At 47.3% G+C, this 25,253-nt stretch overlaps 11 protein-coding genes across 11 annotated transcripts; 2 read left to right on the top strand and 9 right to left on the bottom strand.

Moving 5' to 3' along the window:
* Nucleotides 1–252: 252 nt before the first annotated feature.
* Nucleotides 253–2,463, bottom strand: FSST1_006698 (transcription factor domain-containing protein; the record flags this gene model as incomplete). The annotated part of the gene is made up of 3 exons (XM_083233092.1): nt 253–820; nt 935–2,097; nt 2,161–2,463. The coding sequence occupies 3 exons, from the start codon at nt 2,461–2,463 to the stop codon at nt 253–255; spliced, it is 2,034 nt and encodes a 677-aa protein (XP_083090128.1).
* Nucleotides 2,464–4,008: 1,545 nt separating this feature from the next.
* FSST1_006697 (lactate/malate dehydrogenase) lies at nt 4,009–5,250 on the bottom strand (the record flags this gene model as incomplete). The annotated part of the gene is made up of 5 exons (XM_083233091.1): nt 4,009–4,370; nt 4,453–4,795; nt 4,858–4,868; nt 4,927–5,125; nt 5,182–5,250. 5 exons carry the CDS (start codon nt 5,248–5,250, stop codon nt 4,009–4,011), a joined length of 984 nt encoding a protein of 327 aa, XP_083090127.1.
* Nucleotides 5,251–5,878: 628 nt separating this feature from the next.
* Nucleotides 5,879–6,996, bottom strand: FSST1_006696 (2-hydroxyacid dehydrogenase UNK4.10; the record flags this gene model as incomplete). The annotated part of the gene is made up of 3 exons (XM_083233090.1): nt 5,879–6,624; nt 6,678–6,753; nt 6,808–6,996. 3 exons carry the CDS (start codon nt 6,994–6,996, stop codon nt 5,879–5,881), a joined length of 1,011 nt encoding a protein of 336 aa, XP_083090126.1.
* Nucleotides 6,997–7,502: 506 nt separating this feature from the next.
* Nucleotides 7,503–9,074, bottom strand: FSST1_006695 (fungal specific transcription factor domain-containing protein; the record flags this gene model as incomplete). The annotated part of the gene is made up of 7 exons (XM_083233089.1): nt 7,503–7,559; nt 7,611–8,101; nt 8,157–8,337; nt 8,382–8,593; nt 8,642–8,790; nt 8,838–8,962; nt 9,015–9,074. 7 exons carry the CDS (start codon nt 9,072–9,074, stop codon nt 7,503–7,505), a joined length of 1,275 nt encoding a protein of 424 aa, XP_083090125.1.
* A 24-nt stretch (nt 9,075–9,098) lies between these two features.
* On the bottom strand, nt 9,099–10,207 carry FSST1_006694 (Zn(II)2Cys6 transcription factor domain-containing protein; the record flags this gene model as incomplete). Its single annotated transcript, XM_083233087.1, has 3 exons — nt 9,099–9,556; nt 9,627–9,919; nt 9,969–10,207. 3 exons carry the CDS (start codon nt 10,205–10,207, stop codon nt 9,099–9,101), a joined length of 990 nt encoding a protein of 329 aa, XP_083090124.1.
* Nucleotides 10,208–10,507: 300 nt separating this feature from the next.
* Nucleotides 10,508–11,669, top strand: FSST1_006693 (HpcH/HpaI aldolase/citrate lyase family protein; the record flags this gene model as incomplete). The annotated part of the gene is made up of 3 exons (XM_083233086.1): nt 10,508–10,547; nt 10,612–10,844; nt 10,905–11,669. 3 exons carry the CDS (start codon nt 10,508–10,510, stop codon nt 11,667–11,669), a joined length of 1,038 nt encoding a protein of 345 aa, XP_083090123.1.
* Nucleotides 11,670–11,972: 303 nt separating this feature from the next.
* FSST1_006692 (uncharacterized protein) lies at nt 11,973–13,117 on the bottom strand (the record flags this gene model as incomplete). Its single annotated transcript, XM_083233085.1, has 3 exons — nt 11,973–12,559; nt 12,614–12,782; nt 12,836–13,117. The coding sequence occupies 3 exons, from the start codon at nt 13,115–13,117 to the stop codon at nt 11,973–11,975; spliced, it is 1,038 nt and encodes a 345-aa protein (XP_083090122.1).
* Nucleotides 13,118–13,663: 546 nt separating this feature from the next.
* FSST1_006691 (electron transfer flavoprotein subunit beta/FixA family protein) lies at nt 13,664–14,553 on the top strand (the record flags this gene model as incomplete). Its single annotated transcript, XM_083233084.1, has 3 exons — nt 13,664–13,717; nt 13,782–14,418; nt 14,471–14,553. 3 exons carry the CDS (start codon nt 13,664–13,666, stop codon nt 14,551–14,553), a joined length of 774 nt encoding a protein of 257 aa, XP_083090121.1.
* A 371-nt stretch (nt 14,554–14,924) lies between these two features.
* Nucleotides 14,925–18,299, bottom strand: FSST1_006690 (thiamine diphosphate-binding protein; the record flags this gene model as incomplete). The annotated part of the gene is made up of 3 exons (XM_083233083.1): nt 14,925–15,445; nt 15,556–17,968; nt 18,033–18,299. The coding sequence occupies 3 exons, from the start codon at nt 18,297–18,299 to the stop codon at nt 14,925–14,927; spliced, it is 3,201 nt and encodes a 1,066-aa protein (XP_083090120.1).
* Nucleotides 18,300–19,114: 815 nt separating this feature from the next.
* FSST1_006689 (uncharacterized protein) lies at nt 19,115–20,440 on the bottom strand (the record flags this gene model as incomplete). Its single annotated transcript, XM_083233082.1, has 4 exons — nt 19,115–19,231; nt 19,290–19,472; nt 19,538–19,924; nt 19,994–20,440. The coding sequence occupies 4 exons, from the start codon at nt 20,438–20,440 to the stop codon at nt 19,115–19,117; spliced, it is 1,134 nt and encodes a 377-aa protein (XP_083090119.1).
* A 696-nt stretch (nt 20,441–21,136) lies between these two features.
* FSST1_006688 (major facilitator superfamily domain-containing protein) lies at nt 21,137–22,789 on the bottom strand (the record flags this gene model as incomplete). The annotated part of the gene is made up of 3 exons (XM_083233081.1): nt 21,137–21,778; nt 21,832–22,532; nt 22,612–22,789. 3 exons carry the CDS (start codon nt 22,787–22,789, stop codon nt 21,137–21,139), a joined length of 1,521 nt encoding a protein of 506 aa, XP_083090118.1.
* Between the last annotated feature and the right edge of the window lie 2,464 nt (nt 22,790–25,253).

Here is a 25,253-nt window from a genome sequence, read left to right as displayed (position 1 = left end):
CATGTCAGACGCAAAGGAATGGTCGAGTCTTACGATTATTGCGGATCCGGCTCAACTTATTACTAATTATATCAAGCTAGGATTGAGGCTAAACCACTTGCGTCAGATTTATTCGATAGTCTCATGCATGCTTATAGTCATAGCACAATTCAGCTCAAAGAGCAATCTACACCGCATTGAATATCTATAAATAATTCTATTATTCTACAATTGTCTTTAATGTCATTTTCTTCAAAAAAGGATATTACTTATCTACAAGTATGAATCATTCCAAAAAGAGTCATCTTGGATAACACTTCCCGAGAGAGATTCCCAAGTAACGCCAGCTAATAAATCTTGCATTCCGCTATCCCAATTGCTCCATCCACTTAAGTTATCTCCTTCGAAGGCTAGTGTTTCAGAATTATCCATTCCTCTTTGGTTTGGAAATTGAAAAGTAGGGGCATCTGCACTAGCAGTGTTGACCTGAGTGGTAGACCTCTCAAAGGCGCCGACGTTTCGCCCCTGCGTTGACCCTGAGTTGAATAGTGAAGCTCCACTGGAAGGTAAGAAATTTGTACTGGAATCCAACCTAGCTCGTTTCCTTGAATCCTGTCGAGAGATGTTATCATTGGAAAGCTGGCCTTCTACAACATCCCGTTGAGCGAACTTTTGGGACGAAGCATTGGCAAGGTATCTGGATATATTGACCGGTTGTCTCACTTCAGGGCTTGTTGTTTCAAATGCTTGTCGTAGATCGGAGAGGACAGAGTGGCAATTCTTTGCAACCTTCCATCGTTTTGACATGGCAAAGAGGGCTTCTAGGCACATGGAGATTTCCCTAAAGTCGTTAGTAAGATGCATTACTCTCAATTAGAGTTTGGTGTAGTTCCTTAAAACTTTAGTCAAAAGGAAATGAAACCAGGTTAACCAGAACAGTTCAATAGTATCTTACCTTTTGCCTTTATCTAGCGAATAGTGCCCGAGGTGACATGCAAAGGCTAGTACGATACCAGCCATCCATGTTGCAGATAGATAACCTGGCCAAAATAACGCATGCCCATCGTCACGCTGTCTTTTTATAATGTTGATGATCTCGCGTGCTTCAGTGATGCAGGTCTGAAGAGCAGACCGAAACTCTGGGGCGGTTTGTTCGAGGGAGAGCCAGGGTCGATAACTGACTAATACCAGTTGACTATGAACCAGAATGAAGTAGGCAGACTCGTTAAATAGCAAACTTTGGTTTTGAATAGTAGTGGCAGATTGGTATTCTTGTAGGTTTGAAGGAAGGGCATTCCACCATACGTTGATATCGGTACGTAGTGACAGTATTGAGCTGGGATTTATGGAACGAATGTGAATTGACTTGTGAAAAAGCTCAAGAGCTCGTCCTAAAAGACGTGAATACTCCACTTGGAAATACATGATCAAATGGCGGTCATGCTTCTGGCTCAACTTATCCTGATCCGACATTCCTCCCAAAGGTTCATCGCTAGATCTTAATGAGTTCGGGATGGTATTAGGGAACGGGGAAGAGCTAGTAAGATTTGAGTCACCTCCATCGTAACCGGCAGGGGTATTATGCTGAAGCCGGGGATGATGAAGCTCAGGTCCAGTAAGATCGCAAACATCCACATCAGAGTCCTGAATTCCCAGAGGGTGTCCTAAAGCCTGAGAAAGATAGCGGTCAAGGACATAGATACTCCAAAACAATCTTTTTCTAATATCACATTCGTTTGCCGAAAGCTGAGAATAACGGCGTGGGCACCGGTGAAGGCCGGCTAAAAAGATGGCTCGGGACAAAAGGCCACTTACAGCCGCAGCTGTACGAAGTGACATGCGACCGACAAGAAGAAGTTCAGAGGCGACAAGGGCTTGGATTGAGACAAGATCGCCCTTGACCGTAAGACTTGGAACATAAGAAAGCACATCGCTAGGTTTCTTGATGCTAGAGGCCGGCGGCAATAGGTTCTCGCCATGTAGACTTGCCAGATTGAAGATAGATTGCAAGATAATGACTTTGGGGAGGCTTAACGCCGGCTTTGATGCACTATAGAGGTGTTCCATATACTTGAGGACGGTGGGACCGTGTAGGAATGGAAAGAAGCGATGCCAAGTCTAGAAATAGATCATGAAGAGCTGTTTTGCAACGTCGGGCTTAGGTGGTCGACCAAGTTCAACAGGGATATCAGAACCATAGCCGTGAGAATTCGATATTGAAGACGGCACAGTTGTCGCGGTATGAGTGTGATTCTCATCATCGTCAGAGTCGATGATACAATCCTCGTGGGTTGGAGCGGCCCCGTCGAGTAAAGTACTGTTGTGGTTGGCAGCTGAGAAAGCCTTGCGAACAGTGTTGATGAAGTAAATGCCGCTCGAGCTCCCGATGAATTGGCTCTTACCCTCCTCGAGCGTGCGTAATGAGCCTCTCTCTTGAATTAGATATGGCGAGGGCCATGTATCGCTGCTCTGGCTTCCTGACATTTCGGATCGACTGATATGGCATTGGCTGAGAAGTCATCGTTGGTGACTGGGTGGGCTTTGGTTTTCACTTGTATCACGTGGCTTCAGATGGGTCTAAGGTTTCGAGTAACCTTTACTGTGAATAGACAAGAAATGTCATAACCTATCTTTCATTCTTGCGATCAAGCACTTGAACTGTGATGCTGTAGAGTTTTGGACGTACCATTTTTCTTCTTTTCTCCATATTAAGCGATTGAATAGCAATATCTAGACTTTTGCAAAGTGTTGTTTGTAGTCTAATTGATGTAAGGATGTTATAGTGTAGCAGCCCAGCATAATTAGACTTTGAGAAGCCCCCCCCATCAAAGTAGCAGCCCAGCATATTGCCTCAACCGGACTAGGTATTCTCCGCACAAACGCGAGTCCAAGTGGGGATCAGGTGCAACGGCAAAAGAATTGACCGTGATGGATGGATTGGAATGTCATCCCCGTTTGTCGAGGCATAAAGGTTTGCCGATCGGCCTACCCTTCGCAGTCACCACTCATACGACACACGGCGACAATCGAAATTGCTGCTACAAAATGCCCAAAATCCGGGGTCGCGTAGCATGCGACAACTGCCGAATACGGAAACAAAAGGTATGACGCGTTCATAATACTAAATAGGCTGTTCAAAGTTAATAGATCCTTGTACATACAGTGTGATGGGATGAGGTGAAAATTGCAACAGGAGCTCCAATTTTTTTCATCAGCTCACGTCTATAGGCCAGAGTGCTCTAGATGCCGTCAGTCCAACCATCGGTGTACTTGGCCAAAGTCCATGAAACGGTCTGTGTATTCTATTTCTACTTTTCACGGTCACCAGAAATTAACGATCAGCTGGATAATAGAGGCCCCACCAGAGGATATACCAAAGCATTAGAACACCGACTGCAAGAGACCGAAATGGTTTTACTGCAGCTCCTACTTTCTTCAAGTGAAGAGGTCATCACCGAAGCCTTCAAGTGTGACTCTCAGTCAATAGCTCGTGCACACTTCAAGCAATTCTCTCATAAACTTGGCGGACTTGACTCAGTGGGGGGAAGCGAACAGAAGCAGCAGATTCTCAAGGATCAATGGCAGCAATGTTGCCTTCGAACGGCTACAGATGTGAAGCGGTGGATGGAGAGAGTGACTAACAGTGATGGATGTCATTCAAGAAATGACATGCAGGAATGGCCAGGGGATCAAGATTCAGCTGGTGATTTCACCATCAGTAATGAATCGCTGGTCGCTTCTGACAGTCCATCCAGCGTGATCGAAGAGTCGAATGCCGAGAGTCATCACAAGATTGGTCCAGTAAATGAACCGCAGAGCATTCAAACTATCAGTGGAACTTTGATGTCAGAAGACGAAATAGAAGCTTGCATACCAACAGGCACTCATGGAATCCGAGACGGTACCTCTAGGGCAATTGAATTGCCTGAAAATTTTGAAGATAGTTTCCTATGGTAATTATACACTCTATTAGTTTAAGTGTCAGGTTTTAAAACCAGTATTAGCTTTATTAACTAAAATAATACTGTATTATTTTTTCTCGCCAGTAGAGAATGCCAGTCCGGTCTGAATATTCGCCTGAAGCTCGCCAATAGCCTTTTGAAGAAGATCTTTCTCGTCATCTGATATAGCGCCAATGGGAATTGCGTTCTCGGCTCCCTGTTTGCCTATCTCGATCTTGACAGCAAAGTAGTCGACGTTGAGCTGGTCTGCAATCTCTTTACCTCCAGGGATATCTGGGAGATAAACATAAGCCTCTTCAGTGACTGACGTCCCCGATCTTGCGGATAGTAGAGCCTTGATGAATCTAAAAGCTGCGTAGGCCATACATGTTGTGGCACTACCAGCTCCTTGCTTGCTTTTAACAATTTCGTCCCCACCAAATTGAACGCCTATAGAATTATGAGCTTTTAGCACTACTGATATTGTTGTTTCTTTTGATGGAGTATGGAGAGAAAGCAAGAGAATACTCACGATGAATCACTGCCAGCAGCTCATTGCCGAGGTCGATTGAAGGCTGAGCTTGGCTATAGAGCGGAAGGATAGTCGCCCCACTGTGGCCGCCAATGACCGGGACTTTAATATCGGCAGGATCACTATCACCACCAAGCGCATGCGACGCGAAAGTTGATGCACGTACCACGTCCAGAGTCGTAACACCGAAAAGACGAGAGGCGTCAAATACTCCGGCAGATCGCAGAGCCTGGGCGGCGACAGGAACTGTCGAATTGACAGGGTTAGTGACAACACAAGAGATTGCCTTGGGACAAGTCTTGGCGACCTGAGCAAATATATCCCAGATAATGGATGCGTTGGTCTATGGTATCATGTTAGCCGAGGCCTGACGCTGCACACACATTTAGGGTTACATCTTCATACTTTGAACAGATCTATACGAATGAGCTGGTCAGTGTCTTTCCGCAATGATTCACTGTCCGAAAAACTCACCATCTCGAGTCATTCCGGGCTTTCTAGCGATTCCAGCGGTTACAACAACGATATCGGCGCCTTCTAGTGCCCGTACCAGGCCATTATTGTCGGGCAGAAAGCCAGAGACCTTTGCCTTGGTGTCAATATGATTCAGGTCTGTGGCGATTCCAGGAACATGTACGATATCGTACAGAGAGATCTCCGTGAATAGGTTGCTCTATTCTCGTCAACATATTGTCCAAGCGTTATTTGAGCGACAGCGTATGAGCTTACGGCCTTGCAGAGAAGACTGAGTGGAGTACCGATCTGGCCAGCGGCGCCAAGTAGAGCAATCTTAGTCATCTCAACGGTTGTAGTATAGAATGGTCGGAGAAAAGGTCTTGAATAAGGATTGTATGGTTGATCACGTGATTATGTATTTGGAATTTGAAGCTGAGAAAGAAATGGCTCTTTTTGAAATAAGTAATGACCAGCTTACGAGACATTACTACTGGTAAATCTTTCTGCCGATCTGGAGGTCCACTATCGTAGACATGTTCGGTTATTACATTTACCGACACTCACTCCTAGTTCGGACGCTAGTGGATAGCTCGCACAATACATCTGCCGGCTTAAAATTGCCGGGATTAATTTTTGTACGTTGAAATGGGCTCGCTTCTACGTCGTATGAAACCTGATTTAAGTTGTGGAAAATCGTTCTGGTGATTCACAAATGAACAATCGACAAATGCATTTAATCAAGACTTCAAGCGTGAATACGTGCGGTTTTTGAATTTCTGTTTAATTTCATAGAACAAAGGCATAACTTTTGCCTTTACCCTGGAGTAAGGTTATCGCGGTGTGTAAACAATTAAGACTTCAGTAATGGACAAGATCATTCTGCAACACGCCAGACGATAACCTGTGATGGAATAAAGAATCTTTTATGATTGCTTTAAACTAATAACGAGCTTCACGGAGCACTTAAAAATTAAGGACTAGCACTATGTAAGCCCGCATGCTCTGGCACAGGAGTCAACAATGGCTTGCCCAACACTGCCCGTCGTGCATTCTCCATAGCACATGTCTCCATCTTTTTCAGCGTCTCAACTGTATGTGTACCCAAATGTGGTACGAGAAGAGCTCGCTCGTTCTTAAGCAGTCGTTCGTTGATTTCAGGCTCATGCTCGTAAACGTCTAGACCAGCTGAAGCGACCTTGCCCGAATCCAAGGCATCAGCAAGTGCATTTTCGTCAATGATGGCACCCCTAGCCGTGTTTATGATAACAACGCCGTCCTTCATCTTTCCAAACTCTTCGGCGCCGATCAGATGTTTCGTTTTCGCATTGAGCGGGACGTTTACGCTGATGATGTCGCTTTCGGAGATCAGCTTGTCGAATGAGACATATTGAGCACCGGCGGCTTGGTCAAGGGACAGCTCCGAGCGATTGTGGTATTGCGTGATGATACCGAAAGGCTCGCATCGCGCTTTGAGCGCGCGACCAATTCGGCCCATACCCAAGATACCAAGGACCTTGCCTTCAGGGTCATGACCAAAGTCAATGTCCTTTTTAAAATCACCGCGACGCAAAGAGTTGAGGGATGGGTTCAATCGCCTTAAGGACCCCAGAAGCAGCCAGAGGGCTAGGTCAGCCGTGGCATTTGTAACCGGGTCTGGTGCATACGTAAGAGTAATACCACGCTCAGCACAGGCACTGGGGTCGATCTGATCATAGCCTGTGGTGATGTAAGTGAATACAGTGCTGACCATATTGTGATGTGAGACTTGCCTGCGCCATTGTGACAAATGTACTTGCAGCTGGAAGGAAGATGTTGAATGAAGTCGGCATCAAAATTACCAGCAACCTAGAACATGTTAACATCATCAACGACTTCTTGCAAACCACCAAAGAAACTTACTGCTCCACTTGCTGAAGTCCTGTATATTACTTGTATGTCTTTATACTTATCCTGTACATCCTTGAAAAATTGCTGCCGGCCACGGCTTGTTACCACCTCGACTCTCGCAACTTTCTGTAAATCCTCGTATACAGCCTTAGCGTGTCGAACCGGATTGAAGAAAAGAATGAAGGGCTTAGCGACTTGCATGGTGTTGTGTGTAGAATGTCAATTTTGAGTAAGAATTATACTGCTGTTTACTTTGCGTTTTATTCATTTAATATAGGTCGTCCACTAACTTATTATAACATTAGAGTGAAGTAATAGCCATAGTCTCTATTGTTAAGGCATTTAAATTAACCGATATAATAATCTACCGTGGGAAAACTATTACCCGCTTTCATTATAGTAAGAACCTTTTAAGTAAATTATATAAAATTATTATAACCTAATAGATAGTTATTATTAAACTATAGTTACTTTATATAGGGCAGTCTATAGCCTATTTTAATAAAACGAACTGCATTTTAATGAAGTTATCGACTATTGACGCGATATTCACGTTATTCATAGCGCAGAACCCAACGAAGTCATATACAGAGCACCACCCCTATAGTCAGGCGACTTGTAATTTATCAAGACTAGTTCTGGCAAGCAGTCGGTGGGAAAAGTAGAGACTGTGACTGGGAATGAAGATAAGCTGTGCATGAAGGGGGTTATTTCAGAATCAGACATGATCTTGAGGCCATGATGGAAATGCTTTTTTCAGATCGCTAAATCAACATACACTAAACGATATGGTTTTCCAAAGTCTCCCAATCTACTTGTTCCACGCCTGTAAGCGAAAGTGAGGGATTGTGGTATATCCAGTAAAGATCATCTTCGCCTTCAAGCACAATATCACCCAGGTCTTCCGTCCCGGCCATTACAGCGTCCTGAATCTCAAAGGCATTCTTATCTGACATGGTCTGGGCGCTCAGTCTCTGGCCTTGTGCTTTACCCGGTGCTATGGGCACACTCCTAGATGCACGTTCGGTACCCGAGTAGAATGAAAAGGGCTGCATAAGCATTTCGGGTTGTCTGACGTTCATGTCAGGCGTTTCTGTCTGAAGAGTTAGACTGGCACACATCTGATCGATCTCGGCCAGACGCTTGGTAGCGGCTCGATTTCCTAGGTTAGCGAGATACATCAGGATGCTTCGGACGCTTTCGATGCCTTCGTAGGCCTGGGCTTTATCAGAGTTGACGATGACCGCAAGCACAAAAATAAACCCGGTAGAGAAGAGACAGTCAAGATCGAGGAAAGCGTGTTTGGCTGAGTTGTCGTACACATTAGTTTCGAGCAGGGTTGAGTGAGTAAAGATGTGTACCTATGATGTCTTGTTTGCGCAGACCGTGGAGAATCACCAAGCTTTTGCGAGCTGCTTCAACGCAAGTGTCTGCAAGTCTACGAAGCGTGTGACTCATGGACGTATAGAAGTCGCTACCTCCACTGAAACTACTACGAGTGATGTGTAGCAGTATCGGTCGCACTGCGTAGATGATATTCTGCTATCGTTAATTTGAGACTCGAAAAAACCTGGTAGTATCTTTACCTGGTTGACTGTCAGATGAAGAGATGCAATTGTCCTTGCTGATGATAGCTGAGAGCTAGACAGGGGCCCATTGCTAAGTAAAAGCTCGGTAGGATGCGACCCGCCTGAGATTTCGGCGGGCATCTCATTCTCAATCTTGCCTAGCGAGTGCAGGATGTCTTGAACTTCCTTGATGAAAACATCCTCTGTGTCATTATTTTGGGAATAAATGGCTTGGTAATGTTAGTGCGGTGCTACCAGAGATGTATACGTAGACGAACTGGTGGTGATACGGCCAGTAATCTGAGCCAACTTTACATTGACTGCAATGGCAGCGGCGGATGGGTATCCGATCTGGTCTGTGGGCTGAGCTGTAGTGATTGATGTGTCCGAAACAGCCATCGGGAAGCCTACGGCGGCAGCAAGTCTCCTGCTATACATTAGACCATGTTGAATACACGATCAAGGGTGATATACCGTTCCTGCATGTAGATGGACCACCAAAGTCGGTTACGATGCACTGCTTCTGAGCGTTTATGACTCCGAAATGGTCCGGATTTGTGTAAAGAAAGGCCCAACGACAATCGGAGGGCCGTACTAGCCTAATGGTGTGACGTTTAGTAACCGAGCTGCGGGTTTAGAGAAGCTACCTACATAGAGGTAAGCGTCCTCCTTTCGATCTGCAATCTGTAGATAGAGAGCGGACAACCCCATAAGCTCGATACTGAGGACCCCATGCTATCGCAGGCCACTTAAATCCGGCATACGTTTGAGAGCCTCTTGGAAGAACTCATCGCCTGGGGGCTTGGATTCATCGTCCCACTTTGCCTGGAGAAGTCTCCCGATGGCAAAGATCAAAAGACATTCTGGATACCATATGTCGAGTAATTCAGCATCGACGGCATCGTCGCCAAACAAGGAAGACATATTATCTGAGAACGCTCTAACATCAAATAGATGCTGGGATATACCCACATTCAGAACAACAATGTTCAGCATGCTATATGCATCTTCTTCTGTTGGCCAGTGTTTGATCTTATCAATGCCCAGTCGACTCTGGCAAATAGACCTTGGTGTAGCGTCATTGGCCGGAGCGGAAGCCGGCCCTGGGTTTGGGCGAGAACGCCCACTTAAAAGATTCCTGAGCTCGGAGCTGAACGTGTCGCTCGAAGAGAGAGACGTTGCCGGCGCAAGAACTGGGCAAGGCGAGGACAAATATTAGCATGCTATGAGTACATTGTAAGAAGTTGGTAGATGATGTCTCACCTCTGGGTATCGTGTGTGCTTTTGGACTTGACTCAACTGCAGTCACAGGGCTGATGTGAAGATGAGGAGAACAAGGTACTGAATACCGTTGCTGCCGTGGTTGTTGCTGTGCAGTACCGCCCTCCACTAGACCTCCGGATAGTGGTGTCAATCTGGACTCCACAGGAGATGGAGGGCTGGGCTCAGAAACAGGCGGCTCAAGGTTTACTTGGGGAAGACCTTGGTTGAAGTCAGGAGCCAGCGACGTTGAATTCTCATATTCGGCTACTTTGTCCTCCAGGTTACGAATGTGACTGGTTACAGTTGATCAGCGAGATGGTGTTGAGGTAGAATGTAACCTACGTGACTGAATAGAGTCTCCGCTTAGACGGGCGAGTAAAAACACAATCTAGACCGCGTTTGACGCAGTAAACGCAGGGTCGCGAGCCGGAGCATTTCACCTTTTTGTCCCGGCACATGAGACATGCAGTCGACGTGCGTGGGCCAACGCCGACACCGAGTCCATACCCACGTCTAGGACGACTTGGCGCCGGCCCCGGACTCGTCTGCGCGGCACGGCCTTCGGACACGGTTTCATCCATGGGTTATCACTTCCGAAGTATGGGCGGATATAGATCAAGAGGATGGTCACCATCAAGCGGTAGACGCGGTGCTTTTGCTGGAATGGACCCCGCTGCGAGTGTGGACGCGTGACACCAGATCCGGATAATCGGATGTCGTTGCCGAAACAAGCTCGGATCAGTCAGGTGTGCCACCCACTTAGCAGTATAGAGTCTTGCTAATGTATCTAGGAATTTGGGAATATGAAGTGCTCATTGCGTAGGTTATTCGTTAAATTACGGCATCTTTAACTATCAGCTTGCATTTTCGGACTGTCCATCATGTCACTTCCTACCTACCTTCGCCGGGCCCTACTCTATGGTGAGAGACTATCATGACAACATCACCTGTATGACGCCACAAGATAATGCTAACCTTAATGTAGTACCTGGGTCATCTAGGAAAATGCTGAGCAAGTCGAGCACCTTCGCCGTTGATTCAGTGATATATGACCTTGAAGATTCCGTGACCCCAGAGTTGAAAGAGCTTGCTAGGAGCCTGGTGGCAGAGTACATAGCTACAAACACCGCGCAAAGGTCTGGCCAAGGCCCTGAGGAGGTAGCTGTGCGTATCAATGCAGTAGATACTGGTCTAGCGTTGCAAGATGTTACCCGTATGGTATGAGATTAAAGTAGGCACCCGATACTTCCGCCTGATCACTGACCGTTAATTGACCAGATGGTTGAGGGGGGAGACAACCTAGACACAATTGTCGTACCAAAGGTTCAGTCGGCAGCAGACCTACGTTTTGTTACAGACATCATTCGACACGTCGCCCCGCAGAGGAGTCTATTTCGACCTGCAATGTTAGAATCTTCTCAACAGCCAGAAGATGCGCCGCCATCACGGCCGATACATGTAATCGGCTTGATAGAGTCCGCCATGGGACTTGCCAACGTACTGGATATTTGTCGAGCTGGTCGAACACTGGGACTGGTAGGATTAGGATTTGCTGCCGAAGACTACATGGCCAGTGTCGGGCTTTCAAAGCTACCAGATCGGCGGGAAGTGCTTCTAGCACGGTCTACCATCGTAAATGCATGTCGGGCATACGGTATCCCGTCCATAATCGACATGGTATCTGCCAATGTGAGCCAAACCACTGACGCCAGGGCTCTGGAAGAGGAATGTAGGGAGGGTCGAAGCCTTGGCTTCACCGGCAAACAAGCTATCCATCCTTCCCAAGCCGAGACCATACAGCGTGCTTTTGCACCTTCTAGCGAGGAAGTACAATGGGCAGCAAAGGTCTATTTGGGGGATATCGACTCACAGAAAAGGGGCAAGGGTGCTTGGAAGCTGGATGGTCAGATGATTGATGCGCCTGTAGTCAAGAAAGCTCTATCACTACTTGGTAGAGCTAGGGCATGCGGTGTGGATGTGGATAACCATATCTCAAAAGTGAAGCTTGATGCCTGGGAGGGGAGATTGAAGAGCTTATTGTGATGGTTGTTGAACAAGATGATGATTATTCCTACGTTGAAATCTGTGCCACAGCAACCTTTCGGGTAATCTTAATAACTGCTAGAAGTAGAGCGGGTGGATTATAAATTGCTCTAGGCTGAAATGCTTTCCAGGAAGACATGTTGTTGGTTTGAAGCTTTCGAAACAGCGTGTATCATGTTTTCATAGATACTGAATCACTTTAACAGACCAGATTACTCACATTTCCTACAAGGATTGGAAATAAATGAATAGAGCGAAGCAAACTTATTATTTGTGTTTCAATAACTTGTAGATTTATAGAGATCATTTGGTCGTCAAGTTCTGCACAAGTTCAGGCACCGCCTCAAATAGGTCTCCGACTAGTCCTACGTCAGCAACCTGGAAGATAGGCGCATCTGCATCTTTGTTGATGGCTGCGATGACCTTGCTGTCCTTCATTCCAGCAAGATGCTGAATGGCCCCGGAGATCCCGATAGCCACGTATAGCTCCGGAGCGACTACGTTCCCGGTCTGGCCGACTTGCAAGCTATTGTCTGCAAATCCACTGTCAACCGCAGCACGAGATGCACCAATTGAAGCCCCGAGGAAATCTGCAAGAGGAGCAATAACTCGGTCAAAGTCAGCTTTGGACTTGAGTCCTCTTCCACCTGAAACCACCCTCGGGGCAGTCCCCAACTCAGGCCGATCGCTCTTAATCAGATCCTCCTGTAGCCACTCAGTGCTTCGCGGTGCTTTCGAGCATACTACTTTGTCGTCTACCGTGATGGATATAGATTCATCTGCCAGTTCTGTAGCGGGAAAGGCTGAGGCGCGAACGGTAACGTATTTGACATCATCGTTGGACTTGACTGTCATGACTGCGTTCCCAGCGTAAATCGGCCGCACAAAGACTATCCACATCAGCCATCAAGTTCAATCTTAAACAAAGATTATTACACACATACCATCCTCAGATTCGATTGCAATTACGTCTGATATAGGCTGATGGCCATTGAGGGCTGCTGCACGTATCACGACATCTCTGCTGAAGACCGAGTTCGCCGCCACAACGTGAGTGTATTTACCTTGTCTGACGTAGCTAGCAAGCAAGGAGGCGCAGTTTTCAGCGGTGCGCTAGGCCGAATTTCTGGTCAGTAAATGGCTTAAAATGAACAACTGTTACTGACCTTATCCATATCGCCTTTTTGTGCTTCAGTAAGGGTGACGAGGCTGGTCAAGCCTTTCATGGTCGCAGCCTCAGCATCTAAGGCTGCGGTCGAATTGGCCCCTACCAGAAGCGCAGTGACGGGGCCCTTGAGGCCAGGAGCAGCAGTAACTGTGCGTGCCGCGTCTGAGGATAGTACCCCATTGCGAACTTCTAGAACGGCCAGTGTTGAAGCAGACCGGCTGATATATCGCTGGGGTGGCGTAGATAAACGCGCCGCAATCGTTCGTGTCAAAGCGTACATTATATATAGTGGCTACGTTCACCAAAGATAGTGACTAGACTGTTTAAATGACACGCAAGCAAGAGGGAATCCCATTAAAGTGTAATTGCAGCTCAGAAAGGATGTGTTATAAAAGTTCAAAATGAAGTTACAACTCGAATGTTGAACGACCTTGTGTTAAACGGCTCGAATTAATTACCCGATGGCAATTCTATCCAACAGAAGAATTAGTGGTAATACCGTCGAGGCTTGTTGGCGTGCCAGCATGCAATCATAATTGGCCGATCTGCCGAGTTGCCCCGGGTCGATGCCGGATCCTGGCCCGAGGCGATTTTCCCTAAAAGGCAAAAGCCGACATTGACCGATTGTTCCAAGTTCCGGAAGAAGCACGGAACTAGTAACGCTGTGCAGAGTCGGCATTTCATCGTTCAGATGCAGTAGAGCCAGTAAGAAGTACGTTGATAAATGTGGTATACTTCTGTGTGCCCTCTTTCTTCAGACTTCAGAAGCGACGATTTATAGATAGACTAATGGACATGTCCTTACGACGTGAACCACATTAGTAAAATGACTCAGCCGCTTCGGATCTTGGTTCCCCTCAAAAGAGTTATTGACTACGCGGTATGTCGAGATTTAGCTGTCCTTTCAAATTTATCTAGAGCCCATAATTGACTGACAACCTTAGGTCAAAGTCCGCGTCCGAACGGATTTGAAAGGCGTGGAAAAGAGTGGTGTCAAACACTCGCTCAATCCGTTTGACGAGCTATCGGTGGAAGAGGCAGTTAGGTTACGCGAACGCAAGCACCCCGTCGAGGAAATTGTTGCCGTGTCTGCAGGGCCAATCAAATGCCAAGACGTGCTCCGGACCGCAATGGCCATGGGCGCCGATAGAGCAATCCATATCAACGTACCTGAGGAGCAAGCAGAGTCCATGGAGCCGTTGGTAGTTGCAAGATTACTTCAAGCAGTGGCACAAAAGGAAAAGTCAAACTTGGTTCTCATGGGCAAGCAGGCCATCGATAATGACTTTGGTCAAACAGGGCAACTGCTTGCCGGATTACTAAACTGGCCCCAGGCAACACAAGCAAGCAAGATTGAGATCGAAGGAGAAAGTGCCACGGTCACGAGGGAAATAGACGGAGGAACACAGACAGTCAAGGGTCAGCTACCGATGTTAGTGACTACTGACCTACGGCTGAACGAGCCCCGCTATGCAACACTTCCGAGTATCATGAAAGCGAAGAAAAAGAAGATCGAACAAAGAACCCTCCAAGACTACGGTGTAGAGGATCGCAAAATGCTACAGGTCCTCCGAATCGATGGTAAGTACGGAGGCTTTTCATGACTGATAATGGTTTGGTTAACATGCTACAGAGCCCTCCAAACGAAAGGTAGGGAGTATCGTGGGTGATGTACCTGGACTTGTGGGACAATTGCGTGAACTGGGTGCTATCTAAGAGTAATTGAGCAGTAGGACTTGAGCTACTCGAGCAATAGCTTCTACCACGTTTAAGATTAGCAGCAGTACATTGAGTTTACAAGGACATTTTATATATTACTTAAGGTTCTTCAGATATAACAGGTTTGGCTATACAGAACACTATCGTTCGTCATCTTTTTCATCTTTGGGCTCTTACTACGCGTGAAATCACTGAGACATGCCGTATATCATAATCTACAGTAAGTCTGGGAATATATAACTTTTGTTACTACTATTTAATTCCGCCTGCACGAGTACATGAGAGCCACAACGTCACACACGTAATCAAAAGCAGCGTTATGAGGTACATAGTCCCATAACTATAAATAAACTACCTTGGTTTATTATCTACTCCTGAACATGAAACGCATCATGAAGTAGTTCCTTCTCCTCGGCATAGTGAATATCCTTGAGGCCAGCAGCCGGACTGGCGCTAGGTCCTCGGCCTGCAAAGAGCACTCGCCGTTGCGAATGATGGGTTGTCTCACGTAGAACTGCTTCCAACCGATCCCGGACGTAATGCCACGCTCCTCCATTGTAGTGCTCTTCTTGTGCCCATACAATTGTCTTGGCATTCTTATACTGATCGAGATTAGATTTGACCTCGGCCCAGGGGAAGGGATGGAGCTCTTCTATTCTCGTAATGGCCACGTCCCTGATCTCTTCTATTTCTCTTTGTTTCTGGAGCGCAGAGTACACTTGGCCTGAGCATAGAACAACACGTTGAATGGCTTCCGGATCCTCGATGGATTGGCCATGTTCAGGATCTGTAATCACCGGCTGGAAGGCTGACGAGCCAGTGAAGTCGGCCGTATCAGAACGAGTTAAGGGGTGACGAAGTAGAGACTTGGAGAAGAATATAACCAAAGCTACACGAAAGTTAGTAAATTGCGAACCCCGAGAGTTTGAGAATACAAAGAGTCTTAATGACTTTGTATATGAAAAGGCAGGTCACATGTTGTGATGGGGATATACGTACGCTTCCTGTACTGTCTTTTCATTTGCCGGCGAAGAATGTGGAAGTAGTTTGCAGGTGTAGTCATATATACCACCCCGATGTTGACGTCTTGATGGGCGCGCTCAGGTTCTGTCGGATATCGCCTTCCCTCTTCTGAACAAAGCATCAAGAATCGCTCGATACGGGCAGAGGAGTGCTCGGCACCCTGTCCATCATATCCATGGGGTAACGAAAGGACAAGTCCAGACCGATCAAGCCATTTCGTCTCACCAGCTGCGATGAAGTTGTCAATAATGACCTGGGCATTGTTTGCAAAGTCTCCGAACTGAGCCTCCCACATGACAAGTGAGTTTGGGTCGGCCAAACTCACGCCGTACTCGAAGCCTAAGGCACCAAACTCGCTTAGTGGTGAGTTCTCTACTTCGAACAAGGCTTGTTCTGTCGAAAGGTTGTTCAGTGGGGTCCAAGACTCGCCGGTTTCCTGGTGGTGCAGCACAGCATGCCGCTGCGAGAATGTGCCTCTTTGGACATCTTGGCCAGTCAGACGCACAGGATGATTCTCTAGACACAAGCTTCCGAGAGCCAACGCCTCAGCTGTGGACCAATCCACGCTCCCGTTGTTCAGAGCCTTTTTACGGCCAGCTAGGATGCGCTCCAGATTGCTGTGTAGTGTAAAACCGCTTGGAACGCTCAGCGCCTTGGTCGCTACTTGTTGTAACATTGACTCGTCAATGGATGTAGCGACAGGCAATAGGGTGTCATCCCTCAGGCTTTCAGGCGACTTGAGATTTTGCCATGCGGCCGTGAATGTTTCCCGAGATGAGATGAAGTCTTTGCTGTTATCATACATCTCATTTAGACGATCCCATACATGTTTGCGGGAGGATTCGATCTCCTCCGCAGTGAATGAGCCCTCAGACACTAACTTTTGAGCATACTTCTCCAATGAGGGCGTTTGTGCAGCAACCCTTTGGTACATCAGAGGTTGCGTAAAGCTCGGTTGGTCAAATTCATTATGACCAAACTTTCTGTAGCAAATAATATCCACTACACAGTCGCTTTGGAACGTTGCTCGCCAGTCTGCCGCCAGCTTACAAAGGAAAACAACAGACTCCACGTCATCGGCATTGACATGGAAGATGGGGGCGTCGACAACTTTGACAATGTCCGAAGCGTAGGGAGTTGACCTGGAGTAGTGCATATCTGTAGTAAATCCGACCTGGTTGTTGACGACAAGTCGAATAGTGCCACCTACGTCGTAAGCAGGTAGGCGAGATAAGCCAAGTGTCTCGTAGACTACACCCTGGCCTGCGATGGCAGCATCTCCGTGCAGAGTAACACACATGTTTCGTGTCTTTCCTGGGTCATTATGTAGCCGCTGGTTAGCAAATGCCTTTCCAGTAGCGACAGGGTCAACAGCCTCGAGATGCGATGGATTTGCAAGTACTGATATATCGACATTGCGCCCTTGGGGAGACACTCTCTGGCCATCGTGACCATGGTGGTATTTCACATCACCGGCCATATGTCGAATCATGTCTGTCCGAACTCTGCCGGAGAATTCGGCAAATAGAGCCTCTGGTGCCTTCCCATAGACTGTTCCTAGCATCGTCAAACGCCCGCGATGGCAACTGCCAATGGTAATGTTCTCCACACCATGGACGTCGGCGCTGTGGTCGATTAAGGACATGACACCGGGCACGAGTCCTTCCGAACCATCGAGACCAAAACGCTTCTCGTTAGGAAACTTAGCTGCGAGAAAGCGTTCAAAAGACGTTCCCCAAACGAGGCCGTCAAGAGTTCTTCGTTTTTCCTCCCGCGAGAAGTTGAACGGAGTGGGTGTTTCGAGACGATCCCGTAACCAATCACACTTGACGCGATCTGGAATATGTAGATATTCGACGCCATAACTTCCACAGTATCTGCTCTCGCATGCGGCTATGATGTCTCGCAGCGTCATTGACTTCCTGCTCTCGGTGGCATATCGAGGAAGGATGCCAGGACCGAGGTTGAAGTGGCGGTCCATGTCCTTTTCGGTAAAGCCGTAGTATGCCGGGTCAAGCTCGACTGCGCGCGGAAGATCAGATTGGCTAGGACGGACGTCAAGAGCATTCAAGCGTGCGCCCAAGGGATCAGTCTTGGCATGGTAGTGCCCGCGTGACTGGTAGGCACGTACCAAATGCTGGACTTTAAGATGTAAGACCACCTCGGCTGCCTGTCCAGGATCAATTCCTGGAGTGGCTGGGGTTTCACGGGAAGATAGCAGTCCCGGGGGTGGTTGGAAAGCTTCAGATGCAGGCCGCGATCGATCTTCCATATTCCGGAAATATGTCCTCCAAGAAACATGGACAGATTCGGGGTTTTCCTTCCATGATTTGAACATTTCGTCGATGTAGTTGGCTGCACCCCCTTGCAGAAATGATTCTGCGATGATCTAGGCAAACTTATGTTAGACGTGTGCACAAGTTTAGTCTGCTTCATTGTCTTTCACAACTTACCGGTGGTCTATCCTCTTCCAGGTCTAATGGTAGAGCCTTGGAGGAATTGTCTTCATAGAAGTAACCATGGCGAACATAGCTCTCATTTCTATTAAATGCCTCTGCGGCGGAAGCGAATGCCCTTTGACTACATGCTCGTATTCTTCTTTGCACGGAGGAATATCCTATACGTCCGACATTGGAACGGCAGCGCTTGACAGCACCTATGTGGCGACACTGGGACTTCAACGCCTCCCGCGCCACAATGATACTCTGAGCATGGAGCATTGTCGTTACTGGTGTGCACGATCTTCAAGTTCTGTAGATACTAGGAGTTCTTACATGCGCAAAGCAATACCCGGAGAACATAGAATGGGAGCATCCGAGATATCATCAAGTTCAGCTAGTAAGAAGCTAGGCGAATGTTGTAGCCAGATCCAAAGACGTTATGACTGCAACAAGGTATCGGCAAAGCATATCCTTCCCCGAACTTCACGTTATAAACTAAAAGACTGCACGCAATTGCAGGGCACCTTGTCCCGGAGGCGGCACCTCTCGGCATGATTAATGCTGCTAGCGCGTGTTGGTGATCCCCGGGAATTGAGGCCGAACCCTCTATCTCACATCACGGATCTGCCATCCTCGGAACGAGTGGGGCAGGAGTGTCAGGGGAGTTCATAGCTCCCGAGTAGACACGACGCTAACACCCTTACATCCGAAGTCCGGGCTCGGAAGTTGTGTGGATCTCGGCCCGAAACTAATAAAAAAGTCAACAGTATTTGTATACAAGGTTCAGACCTACACGACTTGGCATTTCAATAAGTTAACGTATTAGCTACTAGATATTCACCGAGAATTCGCCGACTATTTGAGTATATTAGTTTTATCATGCTACTATTATCTAATATCAGCTTTTACGCCGATTTTGTCCGTATTGATGACTCAGATCCCTGCACACTTTAACATTTAACTACTGTTACCCTACATCTACTGTTAAGCGTGCGGCTCCTTTCGGAGTGTCAGCTGATACAAAGGAAATTAATTTTATCATTTCATAGTTGCAAAAACAATACTGCCTGTATTTCTATTCTAGCCCCTCCTATTTACTCAAGCAACATCCTAGCAGGGTCTTCTATATACCTCTTGACAATGTTGAGGAAAGAAACGGCTTCTCTACCATCAATTAATCTGTGATCGTAAGTCACAGTGATGTACATCATCTATCAGGCTTATCAGCAGCTTGCCTACAACATAACAAGGAAGTAGAACAGAACTAACTGGTCGTATCTCCGCCTTGCCGTTTACTGCGACAACTCGGTCTTTAATTGTGTTCATGTTGAAAACTGCAGCTTGCGGGTAGTTGATAACTGGTGTTCCGAACAAGGAGTTGAAGATACCAGGGTTACTAATGGAGAAGTTACCACCAGTAAGATCATCCATGGTCAATTTGGAATCTCGGGCCTGGAATTTAAGTTCCGGATGTCAGCTGAACGAGGCGCTTTGGTGTAGAGGGGTGGTCATGATACCTTCTGTGACACTGTGGCAATCTCCTTTTCCAACTCGACTATACTAAGCGAGTCACAGTTCCTTACCACGGGCGTAACTAATCCTTTGGGGGATGAGACGGCAATACTAATATCGACGTAGTCTCTGTAAGTGATAACCTCGCGGTCCGTATCAATGCTGGCGTTGATCTCGGGGACCTTCTTGGCAGCAAGAGCTGTGGCCTTTGCAAAAGCTCCCATATAGCCTAACCTGACGCCATAATGCTTAGCTACGTCCTCTTTGTACTTTGCCCGCCATTGCATGAGGGCTGTCATATCAATCTTTTGAACCGTGGTTAACGAGGCGCATGTGTTTTGGGACTGCTTGAGACGTGTTGAAATGGTCTTGCGCATACGTGACATTTTCTCCTGTCATGTTGGTCAGCATTTACGAAACAGTTGAGATGACACCATAGTCGTCAGATGTCGAACACATACCACGTGCTCGCTTCGTGATGATGAGCCATGTTTTGGGTTGGCAGTATGTTCAGAATCAGGCTGTGTATCAGGCACCAAGGTAACTAGCGACCCTATGCTTGTCGGGTGTTCGACTGCCTTCTCGCTATACGTACCACCTTTGCTGTCCGTAGGAAGCCTCTGCGTGTGATCAGTAACACCCTCCTTGACTTCCTTGGAGGATTCTTTTTGAGGCTCGCACGATGCAGTATCAATTGAGCCGGTTTCTATGCGAGCAATGGCTTGGCCAACTGTGACAACATCTCCCTCCTGAGCAAACAGCTCGGCAACAACTCCTCCCTCGGCCGCGTTAACTGCGACATCGATCTTATCCGTCTCTATACTGGCCAGCTCTTCGTCTGCTCCGATTTGGTCGCCGACCTGCTTATGAATGGTAGCGAGTGTGCCCTCACTAATGGACTCAGCCATTAGGGGGACCTTAACGACAAGATCTGCATGCCTAGCCGAAGTGCCACTGAAATAACACCAAGACAGCCGACCCGGAGATGGGATGTTTCGATGAGTAGGTCTCCATTGTGTTGATGTTGGAGACAAGAGTCGAGAGCTCTGAGCCGTGAATCTTAGCGGCCTAATTCTTAGTAATGCCCTCGCAGTCATCTTTTTTCCGTATTTTGAAGTTCAATCAATAATAACAAAACCAGCGTGGCTAATCCTTTCGTCAAAGCAGCCGAGAGATATTTGGACTGGAGCTCACACACACGAATATAAGGTGGCATTACCTCTTGGTGTATTCTAATACAATGTATCTTACACAACGAGCTACTTCGGATATGTCACTTCATAGTTCAGATCAGGATCCGAGGGGATATGACCTTCGGGTATTGCTTCCGGGAGGCCTCGGGCTCGGACTCGGGCTCGCTTGACGCACTTTGCCTCACAGCGTTAAATAGCGTTCAAGCTACTATTCAAGGCTTCATTGATCTAATAGAATATTCTTTGACTTGTTCCTTTCGTCAATGGAATCATGCATGATTTTTGATGGTGCCTGCGGCGGCTTATGTTCTGAACTTGGGCATATAGAAAAATGATGTTTTGTACTCAGCGCATCGCCTCTGACGATAACTGGGACTAGACAAAGCTATGTGTAGGGTACATGGCGGTAATTTACAGGATGTATCGGAAGGCTTTATCCTGGCGATCGGTCAAGTCCGAATCAATGGCCACGCCACTCTGGATCCCACCCGCGTGCCCCTGAGTCTCCACCATATAGTCCACCATTCCTTCTGCCGCGTTTCTGTCTCGCAATTTGTTTTCCTTGTTAAGCATGAACGCGTAAACAATCAGTGTGATCATCAGGAATACTAGGGAAGCGATGCTAAGGATACAACCCTCAAGATACCGTGGCGCCGAAGACTCGGTCCAAGCTTGAGGTGAGATGATACACCCGACGCAATAAGCCACGAAAAAGATTGTCGTGGTGGATGACTTTTTCGTGTTTCCTTTCACATTACTGGCCATGAGAGCTGAGCAGCTGCTGAGCAAGCAAGTAACGGCAGTGGCCATCCAAGTTGACGCAACAATACCCCAAGGTTTCGATGCAGGCAGTGTTGCAAGCAAAATCGAACCTAGAAGGGGTATACAGCACAGAAAAAGAGCTGTACACGTTCGACTGTACTTGCCCTTAATAAGCCGAGGTGCAAAAGCTCCAAACCATGTGGTGAAGATGTTGATGATGCCGCCGGGCAGTCCTACAAGCATTGTGGTGTATTTATCGTATCCGAAACCGTTGATGACAATAGAAGAGAACTACAAAGATGTTAGCAGGAGCCATAATATGACGTGAAGAAGGAGTCCCGTACCTTGATGATAGCTGTCGTGAGGGTGATGCCAAGCGCCATAGCCACGTAGAGCCAGGTGATGGGTGATTTGTAAGTCTCGTTGAATTGCATTCTGTTGAAGTCTGCCCGATCACGGGTACTGCGATCGATTGCCAGCCTCCTGGTAGCAATCTCCCTCTGGCGCGGTGTGAGGAACCATGCTGTGGATGTATCACCAGGAAGCAGAAAGTAAAACAGTAATCCCGAGGTGATGGTAAGCCCGCCGATGATAAAGAACAATGCCCGCCAGGGTGCCACAGCAATTTTGGCACGACCGAGGCCAAACATGATAAGAGCGTTTGTGATCTGTGCGAAGCCATTCATAGACACCCATGTGGCGACACGTACAGGGTGTTCACGACGCTTGTACCATACCGAGGTCAGCATAACAAAGGCAGGAGAGACCGCACCTTCAGTCAAGCCGAGGAAGAATCGAGCAGCCATCAGGCCGCCGAAACTATGGGGGAGGCCCACACAGACGCACGTCGCACCCCAGACAATAATGGTGCCACCTACGAACGTCCTCAAAGGCAATCGACCGAGAAGATAAGCGGCAGGCCAGTTGGAGAGCAGCTGCCCGAGGTAGAATACAGAGACACACCAGCTATACTGCTCGCCGTGCAAGTTGAGATCGGATCGCAGACCAAATATAGCGGCATAGGTGATCGATTGCTTATCCAAGTCTGTTCTCGTTAGTCTCTTGTTTCTGGTCTCTGGGATGAATGGTGAGGGTGCAGGTATTCTAGCATCAATTGTACCTACACATGCAGAAATACACCAAGGCCATCAGAGGAAGCACGTGGAGGTCAAGCTTTCGCACAACCTGCCTCTCCTCCTCTGTGTCAATGGCCTCGAAGGCCACATGGGTGGCATCTCTGTGCTCGATTTCAGTCGAAGAAGTAGTAAACTCCTTGTTCTGGTCGGGGTTCTTGGCATCCATGTTGCGTTGAAGTCTTTCAAGACGGTCGTGATAGTGGAGCTTGAAAGAGAAAATGCTGAATGATGTGAGGGAGAAACGGCGGGCTCTTGGTAGGCTTATATATTAAGAATAAACGACTCAATACCACATTAGCGGGTTTCTCGTCCTATTAACGTCGCCGTATTGTTCAACGGCTCTTCTGGGGTATCCGTTCCAAGGCCATCAGACCCCAAGTCAGATCCCACAATGCGGGGAATCTCTCAATCTGGGGATGTTATGGGTTACGGTCTGGTTTGGTGGCCAGTGAGAGTGGAGTGTCTCCATTTCGTCTACGATAGTGTCCATCTCGTGAACTAGCGAGAGGCACTTCCCCGCGTAGCCAAGGCCTAGTTTTTGGTCTAGGCCCCGGACTGTCTTTGCCTCCGGGAACGGGATGATCAGTCATCGATTCCATAACACATGAGGCTAGGGTACCGAGGAGAAAGCCGAATGATATCGGACAGTGTTCCCGAACCTCATCACCAAAGGGGTTTGTTTAACACATCTCGGTTCATGAATTTTGAAGAGCCGAACTCATACAGTGCCAACACGGGGATAAATGTCAATCAGATTAAAGCAGCGGTGTCTGGTAATCCCATATTATATTATTCAACAGCCCAGCAGATTTCCTTTTCGTTGACCTTTTCCAACCTGTAGAGATTACCAAACCATTATATAATAAATCGGGATTGTATGTGTGTGTGTCAATTCCCAATCTGAGAATGAGTTCCAATTCTGTCGATATCAAACCCCCCCTTAAAGCAGCTCCTGTTCTAGGGAAGGCAGAGCTGAGGAGTGGGCCTCGAATCTCTAATGACTTCCTACATACGCCGCTCATGAGATGACTTACCTTTCATCAATGGAGACATTTCCGGTATGACAGCCACCGCTATCATCTAACCCATCGACATGGTGAAGTTAAGCATTCGGCCTCAAAAACTCTGTAAATGACATTTATTCCCAGCAAGAAGGAAAGTACGCTTTCAGCTTGTTGGTACTAGCCAAAGGGGTGGACCCAAACCATCACCCCTATCATTAGCCCGGAAGATCTTTGCTCAAGGCAGATTTGTCGATGTCTACACTGGTCATTCCGCCGGCCTTTTCCGACAGGGCATCTATACAACAGCGAGGTTGGGGCTGTTCGATAGTTTCATGAAGTGTCTACAGAAACATCACCAAGACCAAAACACACCTATCAGCTTTGCAGAGCGATGTGGTGCCGGGCTCTTCGCAGGTGGTCTTGGGGCTTTTCTTGAAAACCCAGCGGACCTTGCTCTGATTCGAATGCAGGCCGAAGGCCTTCTGCCAGCTGCCAATAGAAGTAACTACAAATCAGTCATCGACGCATTAGTCTCCATCACTAGAGCCGAGGGCGTTAGGGCGCTTTGGGCGGCGCAACGCCAACTATTTGAATTATGTTGAAAATTTGATCTGCGCGGACAGATTAACCTTTGTTGAAATCTTAAGAGGAAATTGAGAAGGCCTGGGCGAAAGCTTAAGTAACCATAAATTCATTGCCCGAGCCATGTCGCTTAATCTTTGATAACTTACGTTATTTTTAGAAGCAAACGTCCAACTTAAGACCTACACCGAATGGTCGGCGCCAACGCAAACGTTGACTGCGAGCGCCATTGCTGGATTCCTCTCTGCTGTAATCGGAGAAAAAGAGAAGATAAAGAAGTACGGATAGAGGTAGGGTTTTGACTACTTTACCTAGTTAAGTGTCACTTTGAAAACGTAACCAAACAGAACATTAACCTCCCAGGGTTCGCTACTATATACTCAATGTGAGTCAGCCTTACGCATTTCTGGGTTAACGTTATCAGCTCTGGTAGGAACTGGAGCGCTAGATAGGACCTTAGATTAGAGTCGAAAGAACAGTGAGGCGTTGGGTAAGGCTATTGACTGGAGTGCCAGGAGTCTAGGGAAGAGGTTAGTTATTGTAAGGCTTCCTTTTCCTAATACACTGCCCGTAACTCCTGTTCCAATAGTACATGGAACTAAAACATGAATATTTAGCGTGGCTTAAAATCTCTTCTGAGGTCGTTTACATGATCTACCAAGTTCTCTGTGCTAATATAAACAAGTATTGTGTAGTTTATCAGAACTCTGGCATAAGGTCTCTAGCAGCTAAACAAGTCCAGAATCCTACAATAAGAAACTGAGAAGCATAAAAGCTACACAGAATTCGTTCGAAAACTTTCTCAACAACCCAATTACTATTGTATAGCACAGTCAAGCCGACTGCTCCAGCAACTCCTTTACCTAAGTCTTCCCAGCAACGTAAGCCCATATAGAGCGATGCCGACCGTTCCGCAAAGGTAATACGAAAGCCTTCGAGCTTGGGGAAGTAGAGACGTCTTTATCAGGAGATAATCCGAGGGCACAACCCTGTTTATGTCATAAATCGAGTCATCCCTTAACCATGATGTGTAAAAGATGCAAA

The sequence above is a fragment of the Fusarium sambucinum genome, chromosome I (genome assembly GCF_050947815.1).
Source record: "Fusarium sambucinum isolate potato_lamoka chromosome I, whole genome shotgun sequence".
Lineage (NCBI taxonomy): Eukaryota > Fungi > Ascomycota > Sordariomycetes > Hypocreales > Nectriaceae > Fusarium > Fusarium sambucinum.
The sequence above is the reverse complement of the archived record's forward strand: the minus strand, read 5'-3'. Positions and strand labels throughout refer to the sequence as shown.